Here is an 18399-nt window from a genome sequence, read left to right on the forward strand (position 1 = left end):
GCAGGACTTGAATATATTCAGCAGTATAAGAGGAAGTAAGAGAAAATTAATAAAACTTGGTAACTTAGAACATGCAGAAGAGAGAGAAAAGAAAGGACACAAGAGAAGGGGAGGAAGGAAAGTCTTCAGGTGTCTTGTGTTGTGTCCTTGTTTGGCTGTGGTTTTGTTTTCTTTCTTTTTTTCCTTTTAATTTTTCCTTATTCATTTTGAACTGTATGTAAAAAAAGGAAAAAGTAAACAACGCTAATAAAGATTACTTTTTTTAAAAAATGAGGAGGAGCCTAACAGACAGTGCCACCCCCTGGACTGGGTAGCCAGCTGGGTGGCCAAATCATGGTGATACAGCAGGCATAGGCAAACTCAGCCCTCCAGATGTTTTGAGACTACAATCCCCATCATCCCTGACCACTGGTCCTGTTAGCTAGGGATGATGGGAGTTGTAGTCCCAAAACATCTGGAGGGCCGAGTTTGCCTATGCCTGTTATACAGTGAAGCTTGGAAGAGTGAGGACACACAATGCATTGTTAAACTATGGCACTTGCTCTGATGGCCAACAGCTCAGACTGCTTTAAAAGAGGATTGGACAAATGCATGAAAGAGAATTTTATCAATGGCTACTAGCCAGGATGGCAACACTGCCTCCTTGTTCAGAGGAAGTAACAGGGGGCATAGTGGGAGGGGAGGCGAGCTGCCAGGTTGATGGCCCAAGGTGCCTTTTTGGGGCGGCACTGCTCACACTGCCCTGCCAGTCCTGTGCTGCTTTGCAAGTCTGGGATCTGATTTGAATGATTCTCCAGGAGAATCATGCAGACCAGATTCTAGCATTGCAAAGCAGCCATGCGCTCTTTGGTCCTGCCCTCGCTTCTCACGCCACCCTGCCAGCCACGAGTCACTTTGCGAGCCTCAGTGGCAAGAGCTGGGCTGGTGTGGCAGGCTCCATTCACCCTCCACCCCAGGTGCCAGCAAACCACACTATGCTACTGGTCAGTAATGTTTCTGAACCCCAGTTGCGGGAAGACACAGGAGGGGAGAGTGTTCTTGGGTCATGTTTGTTGATGTCCCACAGGCATTTGGCTGCCCACTGTGGGAATAGGTTACTAGCCATTGGCCTGATCCAGCAGTCTCTTCTATGTTCTTATTATTTGGGCGTCTTGCACTTTATTACCATTTAATTTTCCTTTTGGAAAATGCATTCACCACTTTGAGGGGAGTTTTTCAGAAAAGAGCAGTTTATCTACATTTTATCACCACTGTCACCACCTCTGTATCTTAAAAGCAAATCCAGTGGTTGCTGGGCCACTTGTCCAATGTAGCAGGCTCTTCTGATGTTGTTATAACTAGCTGTTAAGAAAAAGGCAGCCGGGGAGGTGGCAGGATGAGGCCCCATTCACCCCAATGCACCAGCCTTCACCATTGCAGTGGCGTAGCGTGGGGGGTGCAGGGGGGGCCGGCCACACCGGGTGCAACATCTTAGGGTTAGGGTTAGGGGGTGCAAATCCATGGGTTAGGGGGCACAAATTACTTGCCTTGCCCCGGGTGCTGACAACCCACGCTACGCCACTGCACCGTTGCGCGTATTCCCCGAATGATTTATATACGCATTTTCCTTTCTCTCCTCCTTTCAGGTTCCCCATTTCAAGGTTGCCCCCGAGGAATTCCTCAAGCTCCAGTTCCAGAGATTCACGACTTTGAACCTCCATCCCAGCAACACTGACATCAGCGTGGCTGTTGCTGGGATCCTGAATTTCTTTAACTGCACCACTGCCTGCCTCATCTGTGCCAAAGCTGAATGTAAGTTGCTTTGGAAGGCTGCCCACGGAGCTAAGCGTCCACCCTGTGGTGTTCTAATTTGTAGAAATCGTCAAGACAGCGATGGTTGAGACCGGAGACAGAAAATCTCACAAACCCGTCATCCCATGCCTGGCAGCAAAAAACGCAATTGATTAAACAACTAATTGTTTGCTCTTCTTTTGTAACTCCCAGAATCAGTGACCCGAGGAAGCCGCTTCACTCTACCTAAAGATAGGGCCGGCACACACTTTTGTGGCAAGGGCAGGTGGTGGGAGAAAAGGGAAGCAAAGCCATGTCATGGAAGCTAACTGAAATCTTTAGTCTCAAAGTCTCTGAAAATCTTTAAATGAAGCAAAGTACCAGACTTTGCACGATGAAAGACAAGCTGTGAAGCTTTGTGTATTCAGCAAATACGATGCTCAACACTGAACAGTGATTCCGGATATTGACTACTGTTTCGTAGAATTCTTTGTCAGCGTGGTGGGAAGATATAGAATTGCTTCATAAACTGAAAAAGAAGGTCATCGTCTAAAAATTTTATTTTCAGTTTATGAAAAAAAAATATTTTCAGTTTATGAAGCAATTCTATATCTTCCCACCATGCTGACGAAGAATTCTACAAAGCAGTAGTCAATATCCGGAATCACTGTTCAGTGTTGGACATCATATTTGCTGAATACACAAAGCCTCACAGCTTGTCTTTCATCGTGCAAAGTCTGGTACCTCGCTTCATTTAAAGATTTTCAGAGACTTTAAAGATTTCATATTGTACTTGTTATGGTTTGAAGGAATTCTATAAAAGATTGTCTATTGCGTATGTACATGGTCATCGTGTTGCCTGGATATTGCTGACGTCCTCTTTGCAACACAGGGGTTTGTTTGGTTAAATATCATGGAAGCTGGCTTTTAGTCGAGGGAATTCTTATGGTGAACAAACCTACACTGAATTGATTCTCGTAATTTCAGAGCACATACATTTTGATGCAGAATTCAGATTTCGTTGCCTTTCATTTTGCCTCTTATGCAAAGTATATAGGGCTCTTCACACCATAACAAATGTGAAACAACAGAGCTTCACTTCCCACTCCCTTCCACTTACCACCCAATGTCTGCAACCTTCTGGAAATGAATAATAGTGTACGTGCCTGTCTTCCTCCATGTGTTTGCCTGATACATTCAGGGCCCCTCTAGCCTAGTGTATTATAGTGAGTGCATTCTGAAAATATGGCCACATTCACACACTATATCTAAAGCCCTATGATACCACTTTAAGCAGTCATGACTTCCCCCAAATCATTATGGGACCTGTAGTTCGTTTAGGGGGCTACAGGTTGTTGACAGCCTCCCTCATACTCCTCCCAGGGCTACAATTCCCATAGTTTCCTGTAGAGAGGGATTGCTTGTTAAACTGCTCTGGGAATTGTAGCTATGGGAGAGAAATAGGGGTGTCCGAACAATTCTCAGCAGCCTTAACAAACTACGCTTCCCATTTCTTGGGGGGTAAGTCATGTCTGCTTATAGAACTTTAAATGTATGGTGTGAATGTGGCCATATTCTTGACCCAACAATAGTGCATTACTGGCAAATTTATTGTTCTTAAGTTGCTTCTGGGATTCTTCCCCAATGCTACCACACTATTGCTGTCTGGAGGGGCTACGGTGCGACAAAATAAACCAGAACATGTGTGGTATATAAAAAAAAATACAGGATTTCAGCAGGAAGCTGCAGGATATTCACTGAGAGGAGATGAAGTAGTGCCATTGCCCCAAAACTTTTGCAGGCACAGATGGCGTTGAAAATGGAATGAATTTATGCACACTCTGCAGGTTGATCGCTGTGTGAATAAATTTATTCTCTGTGTACATGCACTTATGTGCTAACCCACAGGTGCTGCACACTGGAAGGGTGTAGAATGCAAGCGGTGTACACAGATGCCTGCCACTGTTCTGTCCCTCCCTGGTTAATTTGATCCTTCATTTAACAAGATCAAAAAAGCTCAGGAACCAAATCGCTTTTACAATAGCACGGCACCCAGCCGTCCATTGAGTCAGGTTCGATTGCTTTAATCAGGTGTGATTGGATGAACCGGTTGCTGACTGGGGTGCAGTGGTGTGGAAGAGAGAAATGACCCTTTAAGGATAAAACTGTGGTGTTCCCCTGCAAGCCTTGATCATGGGCAGCCTTGGGGATGCCCCATCTTCTAAGGCACAAGGGAGAAAGAGTTGCAGATCAGCTTCCTTTTTTTTCTTTCCAATTCTTTCTTTCACTGAAGGAGGGGTGGAAATTCAGCACTGAATGAAGATGCCTCTGTATACAATGAGAACTCAGCTGAGACAGGGACGGACTCCATTCCCCCCCCCCTTCTCTAATGTGGGCAAGACGGAGTTGATGATTTATGGCTGCTTGTCAACCTTAAGGGGAAAAAATAGGAGGGAGTTTTGTGGGTTAATGGCAGAGTGGCAAAATTAAGCTGTGTTGCGCTAGCTCTGAAGCCAGGGAAACAAGGGCAATCCTTCAAGGCTGAGATTCTGTGGGATTCCAGAAGGAGATGGGGCAGGGGAGGGTCGCGAGCAGGCCTCCGACTCAGATGTTGCCTTCACTGTTTCCCTCCTCACAGGGAGAAATGAGCCGTGATTTCCCACGTCTGTTTAAAAATGGTTTCTCGCTGATCCTAGGGGATATAAAGCCTGCTTTAAAGTTCCCCGTCTTCGCTTTTTCCCATGGTGGTGCAGGGGAGTGCAGAGTCCTAAAACTTCTTTGCAATCTCTCAGGAGACCCATGAGAATCCCAGGAGCCAATTGACAGAAGATATGCTCAACGACATAAAATATGCTGTGCACACAAGACAGTCCAGCAGGGTTCAATCTCCAACAGGGCTGGGTGGGAGAGTCTTCCTGAGATTAAGGAGAGCTACTGCCAGTCAGAGTAGATCATGCTGGTCTTGATCATAGCTGTCAACGTTTCCCTTTTTTTAAGGGAAATTCCCTTATTCTAAATAGGATTCCTCGCAAGAAAAGGGAAAAGTTAACAGCTATGGTCTTGATGGGAGAATGGTCTGATATAATACAATGCAGCTTCAGATATTCAGATGATGCCTGATTTCCCCCCAGCACATTTCTGGAAACCCTATGGGCTAGGAACATGACTTGGTTTGTTAAAGAAAGTCAAGAATCTCGGGATGCCAGTTTCCAAGTCAGCACTGTGCAATTGTAGGTTCATGGGATAGCCAAAAGTGTTACCACTGCACATTCTCCAAGCCATAGGGGCCGATGTCCCTTCAGCCGCCCCCAATAAAAATTTGAAGGGGTTGCCCCCCAAAAAGCTAATTTGCATGGCCATTCAAGTGCCACAATTTGTGATTGATTATGTGGGGTGGGGCTTACCTGGCCCCCACCAATATTCAAGTTAGCACCCCTGCTCCAAGCCTTATGCCCAGGTCTGCCTCTGTGTTGTGGGAGCACAGATAATTTTGCCTGAGCATCCCAGCTTTGATTTGCATTTTTAAAAAAACATCACGTCACTGCCCCATATTGATTGTGAAGGTAGGCTTACAAACAAGTGGGCCATGCATCTGTTCAAATCTCAGAAACCAGAGGGATGAATGAATAAATTTACCAGCGGCTGGGGCCTGAGCTTGAGTGCCCTACATAATGCTTCCCCATGAGAAAATATGCATAATGTATACTGGTTGTAGAATTTATCTTTTTCTGAGTGCGTAATTTGGGGGTTTGAGTGGAAGCAGAGGGTGATACCTAGCCCAGTTCTTTGCCCAAGAGGCCTTCTTTCCCATCAGATAACTAAACAGACTGCCGTTCGCAGCAGAGGAATGACTCTAATGCAGCCCACGTCTGATTCTGCCTCTCCCTTCCTTGGTGGTCCTCGTTTATGTACTTCAAAGTTTCAGGGAGGTTCCTACAAGACCCGGCTCATGTTCAGCCTGTAAAACAGGCCCTTGAAAGAGCATCCTTCTGTTGGCGACAAGTGCTTCAGAGCCTCGTGTTAGCGGAACAGAAGGAAATCTCTCTGGATAGGAACAGGCCCCTCTCTTTCCTTGTACAGACTAGGAGCCCTGAAGGATACAGCTGTCAGAGAAGACAGTAGTCTGGGGTGAAGGAGTTGGAGTTAGGAGAGGAGGGCCCAGAATATAATATTATAAAATCATGCATGATTTGGCAGTTCCCTCACTGCAAGAAGTGAGGTTACAGGGAATCAGGCAGAGGGCCTTCTCCATAGTCGCACCCGCCCTGTGGAATACCCTCCCGTTAGATATCAAGGAAATAAACCACTGTCTGGCTTTTAGAAGACATCTGAAGACAGCCCTGTATAGGGAAGTTTTCATGTGTGCTGTTTTACCCAGTCAGAAGGGAGGCATATAAATATTAATAATCTGGGGTTTTCTGGATGCACCCCAACATAAAGAGATTTAGGAACTAGATACCACTCTAACTAAGCATGCTCTGTCCTTATTTCTTGCATTTCATTTTCTTGCATTTGTAACCCACCTTTCCTCCTAGGAGCTTTTAAGTCAGTATACATGGCTTTCCCAGTGTGGTGTAGTGGTTAAGAGCAATAGACTCGTAATCTGGTGAACCGGGTTCGCGTCTCCGCTCCTCCACATGCAGCTGCTGGGTGACCTTGGACTAGTCACACTTCTCTGAAGTCTCTCAGCCCCACTCACCTCACAGAGTATTTGTTGTGGGGGAGGAAGGGAAAGGAGAATGTTAGCCGCTTTGAGACTCCTTAAAGGGAGTGAAAGGCGGGATATCAAATCCAAACTCTTCGTCTTCTTCTTCTTCCCCCCACACCCCATTTTATCCGTACAACAGCATTGTGAGGTATGTTAGGCTGAAGTAGAAGAGTCATAGAATTGCAGAGTTGGGTGGAACCATTAGGATCATCTAGTCCCACCCCTTGCAAGGCAGGAATATGCAGCTGTCCCATATGGGGATCAAACCTGCAACCTTGCTGTTACCAGCACCACGCTCTAACCAACTGAGACTGCACATACCCCATACACTGAAAGCAGAATTCTCCCCCTTCCCCAAGAAAAAGAGAACCGTGGGAACTGTAGTTTTTAAAGGGTCCTGTGAGGGATAAACTACAGTTCCCAGGATTATTGCGGGGTGGAGAGGAGGTGTGGATTAGTTTAACCTCCAGTTTGCTAGTAAAACTGAATTACTGTGTTGTGAAATGATGCATGTCTTAAAAAAGTGTCGCCAACATGAAACGTTTGGAAAGCTCTGCTCAAGATACTTCACTCAGGTGTGATTAGAAGGAAGCAAGGAAGGGCAAGTGGGCAGGTCCTTTAGCAGAAAGGCAGAGATTCAAAGGGGCAGAGCCAGATGAATGTGGTCCAAGATAGACTGGTGATCAGAGCAGGCAGATGAGGAAGGAGGGAGGGAGAAGAGAAGAGAAGAGAAGAGAGAGAAGAGAAGAGAAGAGAAGAGAAGAGAAGAGAAGAGAAGAGAAGAGAAGAGAAGGGGAGAGGAGAATCTGTTCAGCAGCTCTCCAAGAAGTATGAGATGCTCAGACTAAGGAGCAAAGCCTGGAGTCATAGTTATATATCACCAACCACACCTCTGCTGCTTGGACTGGTCATGTTGTATGGATGCTTGATTATCATCTTCCAAAGCAACTACTCTATTCCAAACTTTAAAAAATGGGAAGTCTAATGCTGGTGGTCAAGAAAAGAGGTTCAAAGACTCTCTCAAGGCAAATCTTTTTTAAAAATGTAGTATGAACACTGACAACTGGGAAACACTGGCCTGCAAGTGCTCCAATTGGAGAACAGCCTTTACCAAAGGTGTCATGGGTTTTGAAGACGCTCAAACTCAGGACGAAAAAGAGAAACATGCCAAGAGGAAGTCATGTTTGGCAAACCCTCACCATGATCAACTCCCACCCGGAAACCTATGTCCCCACTGTGGAAGGACGTGTGGATCCAGAATTGGCCTCCACAAGCACTTACAGACTCAATTTTAAAACCGTTTTTATGGAAGACAATCTTACTTGGCTACGAGTGATCGCCAAAGAAGAAGGAGCTTTGATTGGCTGTGCTGATGAGTCACAGTACCTTTATTGGTCATCACCTGGATGGAGCTACAGTACAGGAGACATCAGGTCAAGCACTCTCCCTTGGCCTGGTGGCAGCTCTGGTGATGCAGCGAGTTAGGCGACGGGGACCTTAGTTATGAAATAAAAAGCACTTGGGATGAGGCACATGGTGTTTGAATAGTCCTTAGTGAAAGGGCAGGAATGGCATGTGCTTCAGTCATCCAGGGCTTAACACTTCGTTTCCCACAAGGCAGCTGCCTGGTGTAGCCCCCTCCCCTTCTAGATCTCCTTCCAAGTATCCTGATCCTTCCCAAGCTTCAGATCCTGGAGCATGCTTTCCTCCAGACCCTATTCTTTGGCTTTGCCCCCTTAGCCTTCTGCTGGCAGATCCCTTGAAGTTGGCCCCTGTCCCACAGCAATTAGCAGCTACCAGGCCAGGCCATATTCTTCTGGTCAAGACAGTAAAATAAATGGAGAAAGAGGCAAAGATTTATGTTTATTGGGGCAGGTGGGAGGTCTTGCCTCCTAAGAGGCAGCGATTCCCTCTGGTGTTTTCCAGTTTTATGTCTAATTTCAATTCCCCTCCAATAAAATTAGATCCTGCTCCTTAATTTTACAGCCCTGCATTTATGAGACTGGTTGGAAAACACTGCCTGCCTAATTCAATGGCTGAATGGAACTGCAATTTATGTTGAGCTTTCATTGCTCCTCTCTTGATTAGTTATGCCCCTGCACGCACACAGACAGACAGACAGACAAACAGACAGACAGACACACATACACACACAAACACTTATTTTATTCCTACTCTATATGAGTGATGCTATAAAATAACAGTGCAATGTTATGCTGGCCTCATTTGCTCACACAGTCATTGAATCTTAGTGGCTGAGGCAGCTGTCCTTGGTTTTGTATATAAAGGATCTGTGATGTCATCGTGTCGCTGTAATTCTGCAATGGTTGGACTTCACCTGCAAAGGCACACTCCCCCATGGTCTCCTGAGACAGACAGATGTCAACAACTGTGTACCATTATGCATTATTTGTGGACTGAACACAATAGCAAATACCAATTCCATTTTCTGGATTGATTTCCATTCTGGGCAAGAGATGAATAAACAAACACCAGCAAGTTCCTTTTCCATTGGAATTCTCTGAGATCCATGGTCGAGCTATCTAGCAGTTCAGGTTTAGCAAAGTTTTTCAATGAAACATGCTTTTTTTGGCTGTTGGCAGAATTCTAATAAGACCCTAGAATCAGAAATTCAAATGTAGAATTGATCGTTGAACATATGGATCTAAGGTTTTGTGCGGTCTCCTTCTTACTGCTTAGATCACTACTATCTAAACACACTAATGCAAAAGAGGTGTTCACCTACTGACTTGCAAAAAGGCTTACATTGATCTAGCAAGCTCATCTCTTGGAAAACTCTCTCTCTCTCTCTCTCTCTCTCTCTCTATATATATATATATAGCCAAAAGAAGGTAAGGAATGAGCTTTAACATCGACTTCCCTCCCTTTCAGAATGGAGAAGAAAGACTCCTCAATTGCTTGTGAATGTAAATTTCATTCTGTTTACAATGGAAGTCATGTTTTCTTTTTTAAAAAATCAAGAGGTGTTTTTTTAATAGGAGCAAAAAGGAGTCATTTAGAGCTTGTGTGTGTGTGCACACATGCACTTAGCTCAAGTTAGTAAAATGCTTCAAATACTTAATGTCTCTAGCGGAAGGAATCACAAAAGATTACTGGTTGCATGATTCCTCCCTAAAATAAACATCATTTCCCAGCAAAGGCCAGAGGGGAGAAATGTGAGCCGTGGGTGGCTTTAAACCTACACAATTGTGAAACAGGGATAAGCACTGTTTTGACAGCTTAAGTGATGCCTAACTGACAAGGAGGCCTCCTGCATAGTACTAAATCCCACCTTTAGTAAAAGAAATTCTGCTCCTTCGCTATTGCTGTAGGATTAATCTTGAAATGAATTCCTATCTCAGTAAAGGGTGAAAAGAAGAAAAGAGAGCAGAGGCAATGTGAAGGGATTTGCATAGGCAAATAGGTAGCCCAAGGAAGAAGGAAAAACCTTCTGTCTAGTAGTGCTTCCTCATTGCTTTAATGCAGGCATAGGCAAACTCATCCCTCCAGATGTTTTGGTACTACAACTCCCATCACCCCTGACCACTGGTCCTGTTAGCTAGGGATGATGGGAGTTGTAGTCCCAAAACATCTGGAGGGCCGAGTTTGCCTATGCCTGCTTTAATGCATCACTTTTAATGTGAGCCACTGGAGTCCTTGTAGGGGGAGGCAGGCTGCCCCTTTAATTATGTACTCTGGTGCCACAGAGTATTGATTCTCCAGCCCTTCTGAGTGACTGTGCAGTCAGAAAATACAGATATCTGCATCACTGATTTAACCCTACTACTGTTGGTATTAGGTAAAGGTAAAGGACCCCTGGGACGTGGGTGGTGCTGTGGTCTAAACCACAGGGCCTAGGACTTGCTGATCAGAAGGTCAGCGGTTCGAATCCCCGCGACGAGGTGAGCTCCCATTGCTCGGTCCCTGCTCCTGCCAACCTAGCAGCTCAAAAGCACGTCAAAGTGCAAGCAGATAAATAGGTAAACGGGCAGGTAAACGGCATTTCCATGTGCTTCTCTGGTTCACTAGAAGCAGCTTAGTCATGCTGGCCACATTACCCGGAAGCTGTATGCCACCTCACTTGGCCAATAAAGCGAGATGAGCGCTGCAACCCCAGAGTTGGCCACGACTGGACCTAATGGTCAGGGGTCCCTTTACCTTAAAGGACCCCTGGATGGTTAAGTCCAGTCAAAGGCAACTATGGGGTTGTGGCGCTCATCTCGCTTTCAGGCTGAGGGAGCCGGCATTTGTCCACAGACAGCTTTCCAGGTCATGTGGCCAGCAGGACTAAACCACTTCTGGCACAATGGGACACTGTGACAAGGGCCAGAGCGCACGGAAATGCCGTTTACCTTCCTGCTGCAGCAGTACCTATTTATCTGCTTGCACTGGTATTCTTTCAAACTGCTAGGATGGCAGGAGCTGGGACTGAGCAATGGGAGCTGAGCTCAACCCATCAGGCGGATTCGAACTGCCTACCTTCTGATCAGCAAGCCCAAGAGGCTCAGTGGTTTAGACCACAACACCACCCGCTCCCTTATTGCTATTAACGATGGTGATTATATAGTACCTCTCATGTACACCATACTTTACAAAGCCCCCTGTCCCCAAAGAGCTTACAGTCTAGAGACCATAGGAGCCAACTCCTAGAGACCGAGGTCCTTTTGCCCTTCCAATAAAATATTTGAGTGGACATTGCCATTCAAAGGGTGTGTGCACACCACATCTTGTGATCGATTATGCAGAGTGGGGCTTACCACCCCTCCCACACAATATTTTATTCAGGCTGGCATCTCTGCTAGAGACTTAGCAGAAGCAGGGGAAGGTGAGGGAGATGGGAGCAGAGTGCTATAGCTCGTGAAAAATCTGTGGTCATTGCAGCTCCTCTTCTAAGTATTAGTCCCTCTTCCCAATATACTTTTTGAATTATAGTCTGGAGGTAGGATTGGACTCTCTAATAAACAGTCCCCAATTTTCCAGGGGGTTGGGGTTAATCAATGGCTCCTAGCCATAACAGAATACAATTATAAAAAGGAGATGGTACTCTAACAACATCCACAAAATGTACATACAGTTGTACCTTGAATCCCAAATGCCTTGTGAGTCAAACGTTTTGGCTCCTAAACACCACAAACCCAGAAGTGAGTGTTCTGGTCTGCGAAAGTTCTTTGGAACCCAAATGTCCAACGTGGCTTGAGATTGGCTGCAGGAGCTTCCCGCAGCCAATCAGAAGCCGCACCTTGGTTTCCTAATGTTTTGGAAGTCAGACGGACTTCCGGAATGGATTCTGTTCGACTTGCAAGGTGCCAATGTGGTTTACAATAGAAGCATAGATTTACCATGAATTTTACCAGTCCTCAAGCTTTTTATAGCCAGTACTAATGCTTTACATTAATGTAGCTATGCTGTTCCTCCATGGTCAGAGGCAGCAATGCTTCTGAAGACCAATTGTGGGAAGCCACAGGAGTGAAGAGGGCTCTTGAGCTTGGGTCCTGCTTGATGGTTTTCCCACAGGGATCTGGGTGGCCACTGAGATAGCAGGATGCTGGCCTGATCCTGCAAGCTCTTCCTAGGTTCTTATGATGCTAGATTAGATGGGCTGTTTTTACATTCTTAACTATGAATGGAGGAATAGGGAATGGCTCTTTGGTCATGGACAGACTGCTGTCTGGTTAGGTTTGAATTACCGTATTTTCCCATGTATAAGACAACCTTTTTCTGATTTTTTTCTGATAAATTGAGGGTCGTCTTATACACAGGTTAATATGCTAAGTAAGCAAGGGCTGGTACTGCGGCGGTAGCAGGGAAATATCAGAGAGGAGGCTGCTTATCTGCTCTTCCAGGCTTTGCTTTTGCTTAATCGTTTAGTCGTGTCCGACTCTTCGTGACCCCCTGGACCAGAGCATGCCAGGCACTCCTATCTTCCACTGCCTCCCAGTTTGGTCAAACTCATGCTGGTAGCTTCAAGAACACTGTTCAACCATCTTGTCCTCTGTCATCCCCTTCTCCTTGTGCCCTCCATCTTTCCCAACATCAGGGTCTTTTCCAGGGAGTCTTCTCTTCTCATGAGGTGGCCAAAGTATTGGAGCCTCAGCTTCAGGATCTGTCCTTCCAGTGAGCACTCAGGGCTGATTTCCTTCAGAATGGAGAGGTTTGATCTTCTTGCAGTCCATGAGACTCTCAAGAGTCTCCTCCAGCACCATAATTCAAAAGCATCAATTTTTTGGCGATCAGCCTTCTTTATGGTCCGGCTTAGGAAGAGTATTTTGTGAGTGCCTGTATGAGGTGTATTACGGCACCAGTTCCGTCAGCCAGAGCGGGGGCTTATCGAAAAGCTGCTCAACAGCTCAGCGAACTTACAAAATAAGCTCAACAACTGTTGAAGGCTCCCAAAAATAGGGGTCGTCTTATACACGGGAAAATGCGACACATGCTTTCTTGGACTTGGACAGAGGTGGAGGATGCAAGTTCGATACCCTTTGAGACCTATGTATCCAGATTTATTTTTCCCCTGATGTCTCTGGGGGTTTAATGCACAGATAAACTGGTGTTCGTGCCAAGGCTCTGGCCTCTCCTTGGCAGGGCTGGCCCAAGACACTTTGGCACCTGAGATGAACCACAAAATGGTGCCTCCTTCCCTGCCAAGGTAGAAGAAGGGGTGAGTGAAGATCTACATCAGGAACAGGTGGGGATAGAGATTGGAATTTGCTGCCCCCGTGGATCCTGCCACCTGAGGCAGTCATCTCACCTTGCCTCATGAGTGGGCTGACCCTGCTCCTTGGAATGGAAAGATGACCTGGGCCATCAATACTATCACTTGCAAACATCCACAGCCATCCAGAGGACCACTAGTTGTCCCCCATGTTTCAGAAGCTCCACTGACTTCAAACTAGAAGTCGGACATTTAGTATCACTGGTCCCATGCTATGGAACATCCTTCTAGCAGAGGTTAGGCAGGCAGCCTCAGGACTAACTTTCAGAACACCTTGAACACCTTTTTATGCCAACATACCTATTTAGTTCTTTGAGGTTGGCATCCATCCATCTCAATAGGATATAATGGAAGAGGTGAAGTCAAACTGTTGGAGTTACAGCACCTGTTGTGGTTGTAGAGACCGATACAGGGGAGACATGTTTTGTTGCAGCTGGGCAGATGAAGGCATGCAGCTGTACTGATGCAGGTGTGCTCTTTAAATTTTATTAAATTGAGCCAGTTATTTTTATTGTTACAGAAGAACTGAGGGAAGGCAGGGCCTTCCCAAAGCTCCAGGACATTATTTCATGGCTGAAAGCTTTACATCTATTGATTAACAGCATGAATCATGAATCCATTTATTACTGAATAAAATTCTGGATTTCTTAATCAGGTTCCATCTGATTTTAATTCCGGTTCTGCCTGGTGAAAAGTACCACAGTAGGAGGGAGGTGGAAGAAGGAGGAGGTTCAGCAAAAAGATTGTCCAAACATGAGCTCGTTTGTCTGGGTTATTCATTTGAGAGTAACTATTATCTTCATTAAATATCCTCAAAATGTCACCTGCAGCAAGTTATTGCAATTGTTACTTTAATCATTTAAAAGTGAGGCAGTTAATCAACGAAAAACATTGCTTTCAGAAGCAATCGATTCAAGGGGAACAGTATTATAGATGCCAGTCTTTGATTGTTATGGACGTAAAGACTGCACACACAGTTTTACATGGATTTTGAGTGTTGGGGGCGTAAATGTTGCTTTAATCAGTGTGTTTTATTGTATTTATTTTTACTGCACAAATTCACACAGGTAGATAATAGTCCCTCACATACACATGCAATATTTCTGTCAGGCAAGGTACGTTAAATTACACAGGCAGAGCAGTGCTAGTACACTTCAGGCAGGTGGCTCAGACTACCATTATAACAGTCAAATGCTCTATTCATTATAAAAATGAAATGATTTGTCATAACTGGATTAATTTTGGAACAGAAAACCTAGCTGCTAAGTGCTAGAAGCTGACAGAGCTTCCAGAAAAGTCAAAGAAAAGTATTGGTTTCCAAATCTGCTGAAATCTCCGCCTTCTCTAGTCTAGCCCCTGCAATGCAGGAATAGGCAGCTGTCCCACACGGGGAATCGAACTTGCAGCCTTTGCGTTATCAGCACCATGTTCTAACCAACTGAGCTATCCAGACAATGGCTACCTAGTGGCATGACACATCATTTCCCCTGAAAAACAACCCAAAATACACTCATAAAGTACTCAGGAGCAAGCAACAAGGAAAGTAAAGGGAAAATGCCAATTGGAGACTAAATAATAATAAGAATAATAAGAATAATAATTTATTATTTATACCCCGCCCATCTGGCTGGGTTTCCCCAGCCACTCTGGGCGGCTTCCAACAAGAGATTAAAAATACATTAAAACATCAGTTGTTAAAAGCTTCCCTAAACAGGGCTGCCTTCAGATGTCTTCTAAAAGTCTGGTAGTTGTTCTCTTTGATATCTGGTGGGAGGGCGTTCCACAGGGCGGGTGCCACTACCGAGAAGGCCCTCTGCCTGGTTCTCTGTAACTTTGCTTCCTGCAGTGAGGGAACCGCCAGAAGGCCCTCGGCGCTGGACCTCAGTGTCCGGGCAGAATGATGGGGGTGGTGACGCTCCTTCAGGTATACTGGACCGAGGCCGTTTAGGGCTTTAAGGTCAGCACCAACACTTTGAATTGTGCTCGGAAATGTACTGGGAGCCAATGTATTTCCAGACTGGTGCTATGTGGTCTCAGCGGCCGCTTCCAGTCACCAGTTTAGCTGCTGCATTCTGGATTAGTTGTAGTTTCCAGATCACCTTCAAAGCGCATCTGAGACATTGAAGGATGTCTCAGAGATGGGAAGGTTGCAGACAGGGGAGGAATGACAAGTGAGACAATGATGAGCCCAAATGAAGTTGTGCAGTGATGCTTCAGCATTTGCAGGGAAATGAGGGGGTTTTAGAAGTTGGAAACGTGGCAGGAGAGGATTAGAACATTTTATTTATTCATTTAGCTAAATGTATATACCATTTGATTATAAAAAGAGGAAAGCCTTACAGTATTTTACAAAAAGAATGCAACAGAAAAATTATCAGTTAAGAACAACTATTTAAAGCATTCAAAAAATAATCAAGATCATTGCTAAAAACTGGCTTAACATTCTACATGTCTAGGTAGGCTTGTCTAAAAACAAAAATGTATTTAGCAGGAGCCAAAAAGAGTTCAGTGAAGGTTCAAGCCTGATGTCAATAGACATGGAGTTCCAAAGTTTGGCTGTTGCGACCCTAAAATATCAGTTTCTTATAATAGCGTAGTGAGTGTTATGTGGCACTTGGAGCAGTGCCAGTTCCATAAATCAAAGTGATCAAGTGGGTGTGTATAGGGAAAGGTGATCCCGCAGGTAAACTGGTCCCAAGTTGTTAAGGGCTTTATGTATGATTGGTAACAACTTAAACTTGGCCCAGTAGAAAATGGTCTTTCTCTCACCTGCAGGCCTTCTAAACCTGGAGAAGCTGCTCCGTCAGTTCCTGATCTCTAAGGAAACTCTCTCGATCCGGATGCTGGATGACAGCCGGGACCCCACACCGTTGCTAAAGGAGATCAGGGACGACAAGACGGCCACCATCATTGTACATGCTAATGCTTCCATGTCCCACATCATCCTTCAGAAGGTAAGAGGCAGGCGACTATTCATCAGCTGAGCTTGCCGAGGTTGGGATGGGAGAACCAGGTTAACACCTTGATCCCAGGCTTACTCAATGAAACGGACTGGCAAGTAGGTTCAGGGCTGACAAAACATGCAATTCTATTACAGAAATCACTTCCACGAGGTGGGGTGATGTCTACCAGCTTTGATAATCTTTTTTTTTAAAAAAAAAAAGGTTTAGACAAATTCATGGAGGACAGGCCTGTCACTCTATCAGCCTCCCTCAACATGAAGCCCTCCAGATGTTGTGCTGGGAGAGGGCTGATGGGAGTTGTAGTCTAAAACAACCGGAGGACTTCTACATTACATGGTGTTTGTGACACCCACATGCATTTCCCTGGATGTCTATCCACATCCGAACAGCAATGTACTTCAGTCTCTGGGACCTGTTGTTCGAGAGCAGTCTGTATAAAACAGTGCACTGGATTTCTTGTTTTAAGTCTGTGGCCTATATATATATATATACACACACACACACACACACACACACACACACACACACACACACACATTGTTTTGTTTCCCCCATGTGTTTTAACAGCTTTCTTTAAAAATTGATCATTTTCTCTCTTTCCCCCAAGATTTTCTTTTCTTTTCTTTCTCTCTGCAAAAGCCTTTGGCTTTAAATCTTTGGCTGAGCTCCCAGCCAGTCCATTAGAAAGGGAAACAATATTAACAATTTATAAACAACAGTTTGGATCTGCAGCCTCATCAACACACGCTGGTGAGCACAGACGTATGGTTTAGGAAAGCGTGAGATTGCTTTGTGGTGGTATTCATTTCACGTATCCCGGAGCGGAAGAGAGGGAGCCTTTTTTTACCCTGTGGAACTTGCCAGTGTACAGAGTCCCGTGATATTTCGAAAGAACTGCCAGGGAAACTGGGACTTGAGTCAGAAACTTCATAATATGTAGTTGGTTGGGACCTAGTGGAGCACTCTGCCCAGGAGTGTATATCATTATTATTATTACTTTATTATTACATTTTATTTCCTGCCCTTCACCTTAAAGTCCCAGGGTGGGTAACAACTATTAAGACACAAAATTAATATTGTGTGCCAAGGCCCCATGCCTCCAGTTCCCCACTGATTAATAAACACACCGACATGAGTATTTAGGGTTATGGGCTAAAACAGACCACAACTTTATTGATTAAAGAAGGGAGCGATTTGGCTTAGGCATTGGATGAAACTGGGCTATATCTTGACTTCCACCCATCTGCAGGGAGTCAAACTAAGGGTAAGCCACAAGAAGGGGGAGCCCTATGACTTACATCAAATAGGGGCGCACTGAGGGGTGCCCATTGGGGTCGTGGCATGGCCCTACCCCACGCCCAGTCTTCAGACAGAATCCACACCCTTGATATAATATGATACGATACGATATCTTTATTGTTATTGTCCCATGCAGGACAATGAAATTGAAAAAACTACATAAAACTACATAAAAACTACATAAAACTACATAAAAACTACATAAAACCACATAAAAACTACATAAAACATTCAAAAACCTCTAAAAACTCTGAAACCCCATTTTAAAATACACTATACTGTAGAGACCCCTTATGCTGCGTTTAGAACCAGAATTGCATTTGGGTAGAAACTGTTTCTCAGGAGGCTAGTCCTGGCCTTTATAACCCTATACCTTCTTCCAGAAGGCAGAAGCTGAAAGAGATCCTTGGATCCTTTTAACAAGATACCCTTATCAAGAAGGAGCAGATAGAGGCTACAACCTCCCCTCCTTATACAAAGGCTTACCCAATGCCTAACCTTACAAAGTTGTGACGATTGCTACAAGGTAGGCAAAAACCAAGTGGAGGCAAGAGAGGGAAGACCATAGATTGGCCGGGCAGGGGGGACGCGGCCGGGGTTGGCACGGAGGAGGTATCAATCGCTAACCCCTGATCTGGGTCACTACAGGGGTCCAGATGCCAGTCCACAATGCCACCCACTGTAAAAGGTGAGCAATCTTAAAACACAATATTTTTTTAAAAACCCCAGTTTAGAAGAACTTAAAATTACAAAAACAAGGTGGGTCCTAAAATCATAAATCTCAAGTGTCAAAAGCCAGGGTGAACAGGTGCATCTTCAGTATTTGCTGAAAGCTGTGCAATGTAGGTATCAGAAGGGATTTCCACAACTTAGGGGCTGCCACAGAGAAGGCCTTCTCCCCATCTGCCACTGCCACCATCCTGAGTGTTTGAGGGCAGAGGCACTAC

The 18399-nt window shown here is 45.1% G+C and overlaps 1 protein-coding gene across 3 annotated transcripts in view; it reads left to right on the forward strand.

Moving 5' to 3' along the window:
* The window catches only part of GRIK4 (glutamate ionotropic receptor kainate type subunit 4), a 467636-nt gene that overhangs the window by 309336 nt on the left and 139901 nt on the right, over positions 1 to 18399 (forward strand). For all 3 annotated transcript variants that reach the window (XM_081889776.1, XM_081889778.1, XM_081889777.1), the window contains exons 5-6: positions 1626 to 1791; positions 15966 to 16144. In XM_081889776.1, coding sequence (XP_081745902.1) covers positions 1626 to 1791; positions 15966 to 16144 — 345 coding nt within the window. The remainder of the gene's footprint in view (positions 1 to 1625; positions 1792 to 15965; positions 16145 to 18399) is intronic.

This window comes from Podarcis melisellensis (assembly GCF_964234715.1).
Source record: "Podarcis melisellensis genome assembly, chromosome: 15".
NCBI classification, from domain to species: Eukaryota; Metazoa; Chordata; class Lepidosauria; order Squamata; family Lacertidae; genus Podarcis; species Podarcis melisellensis.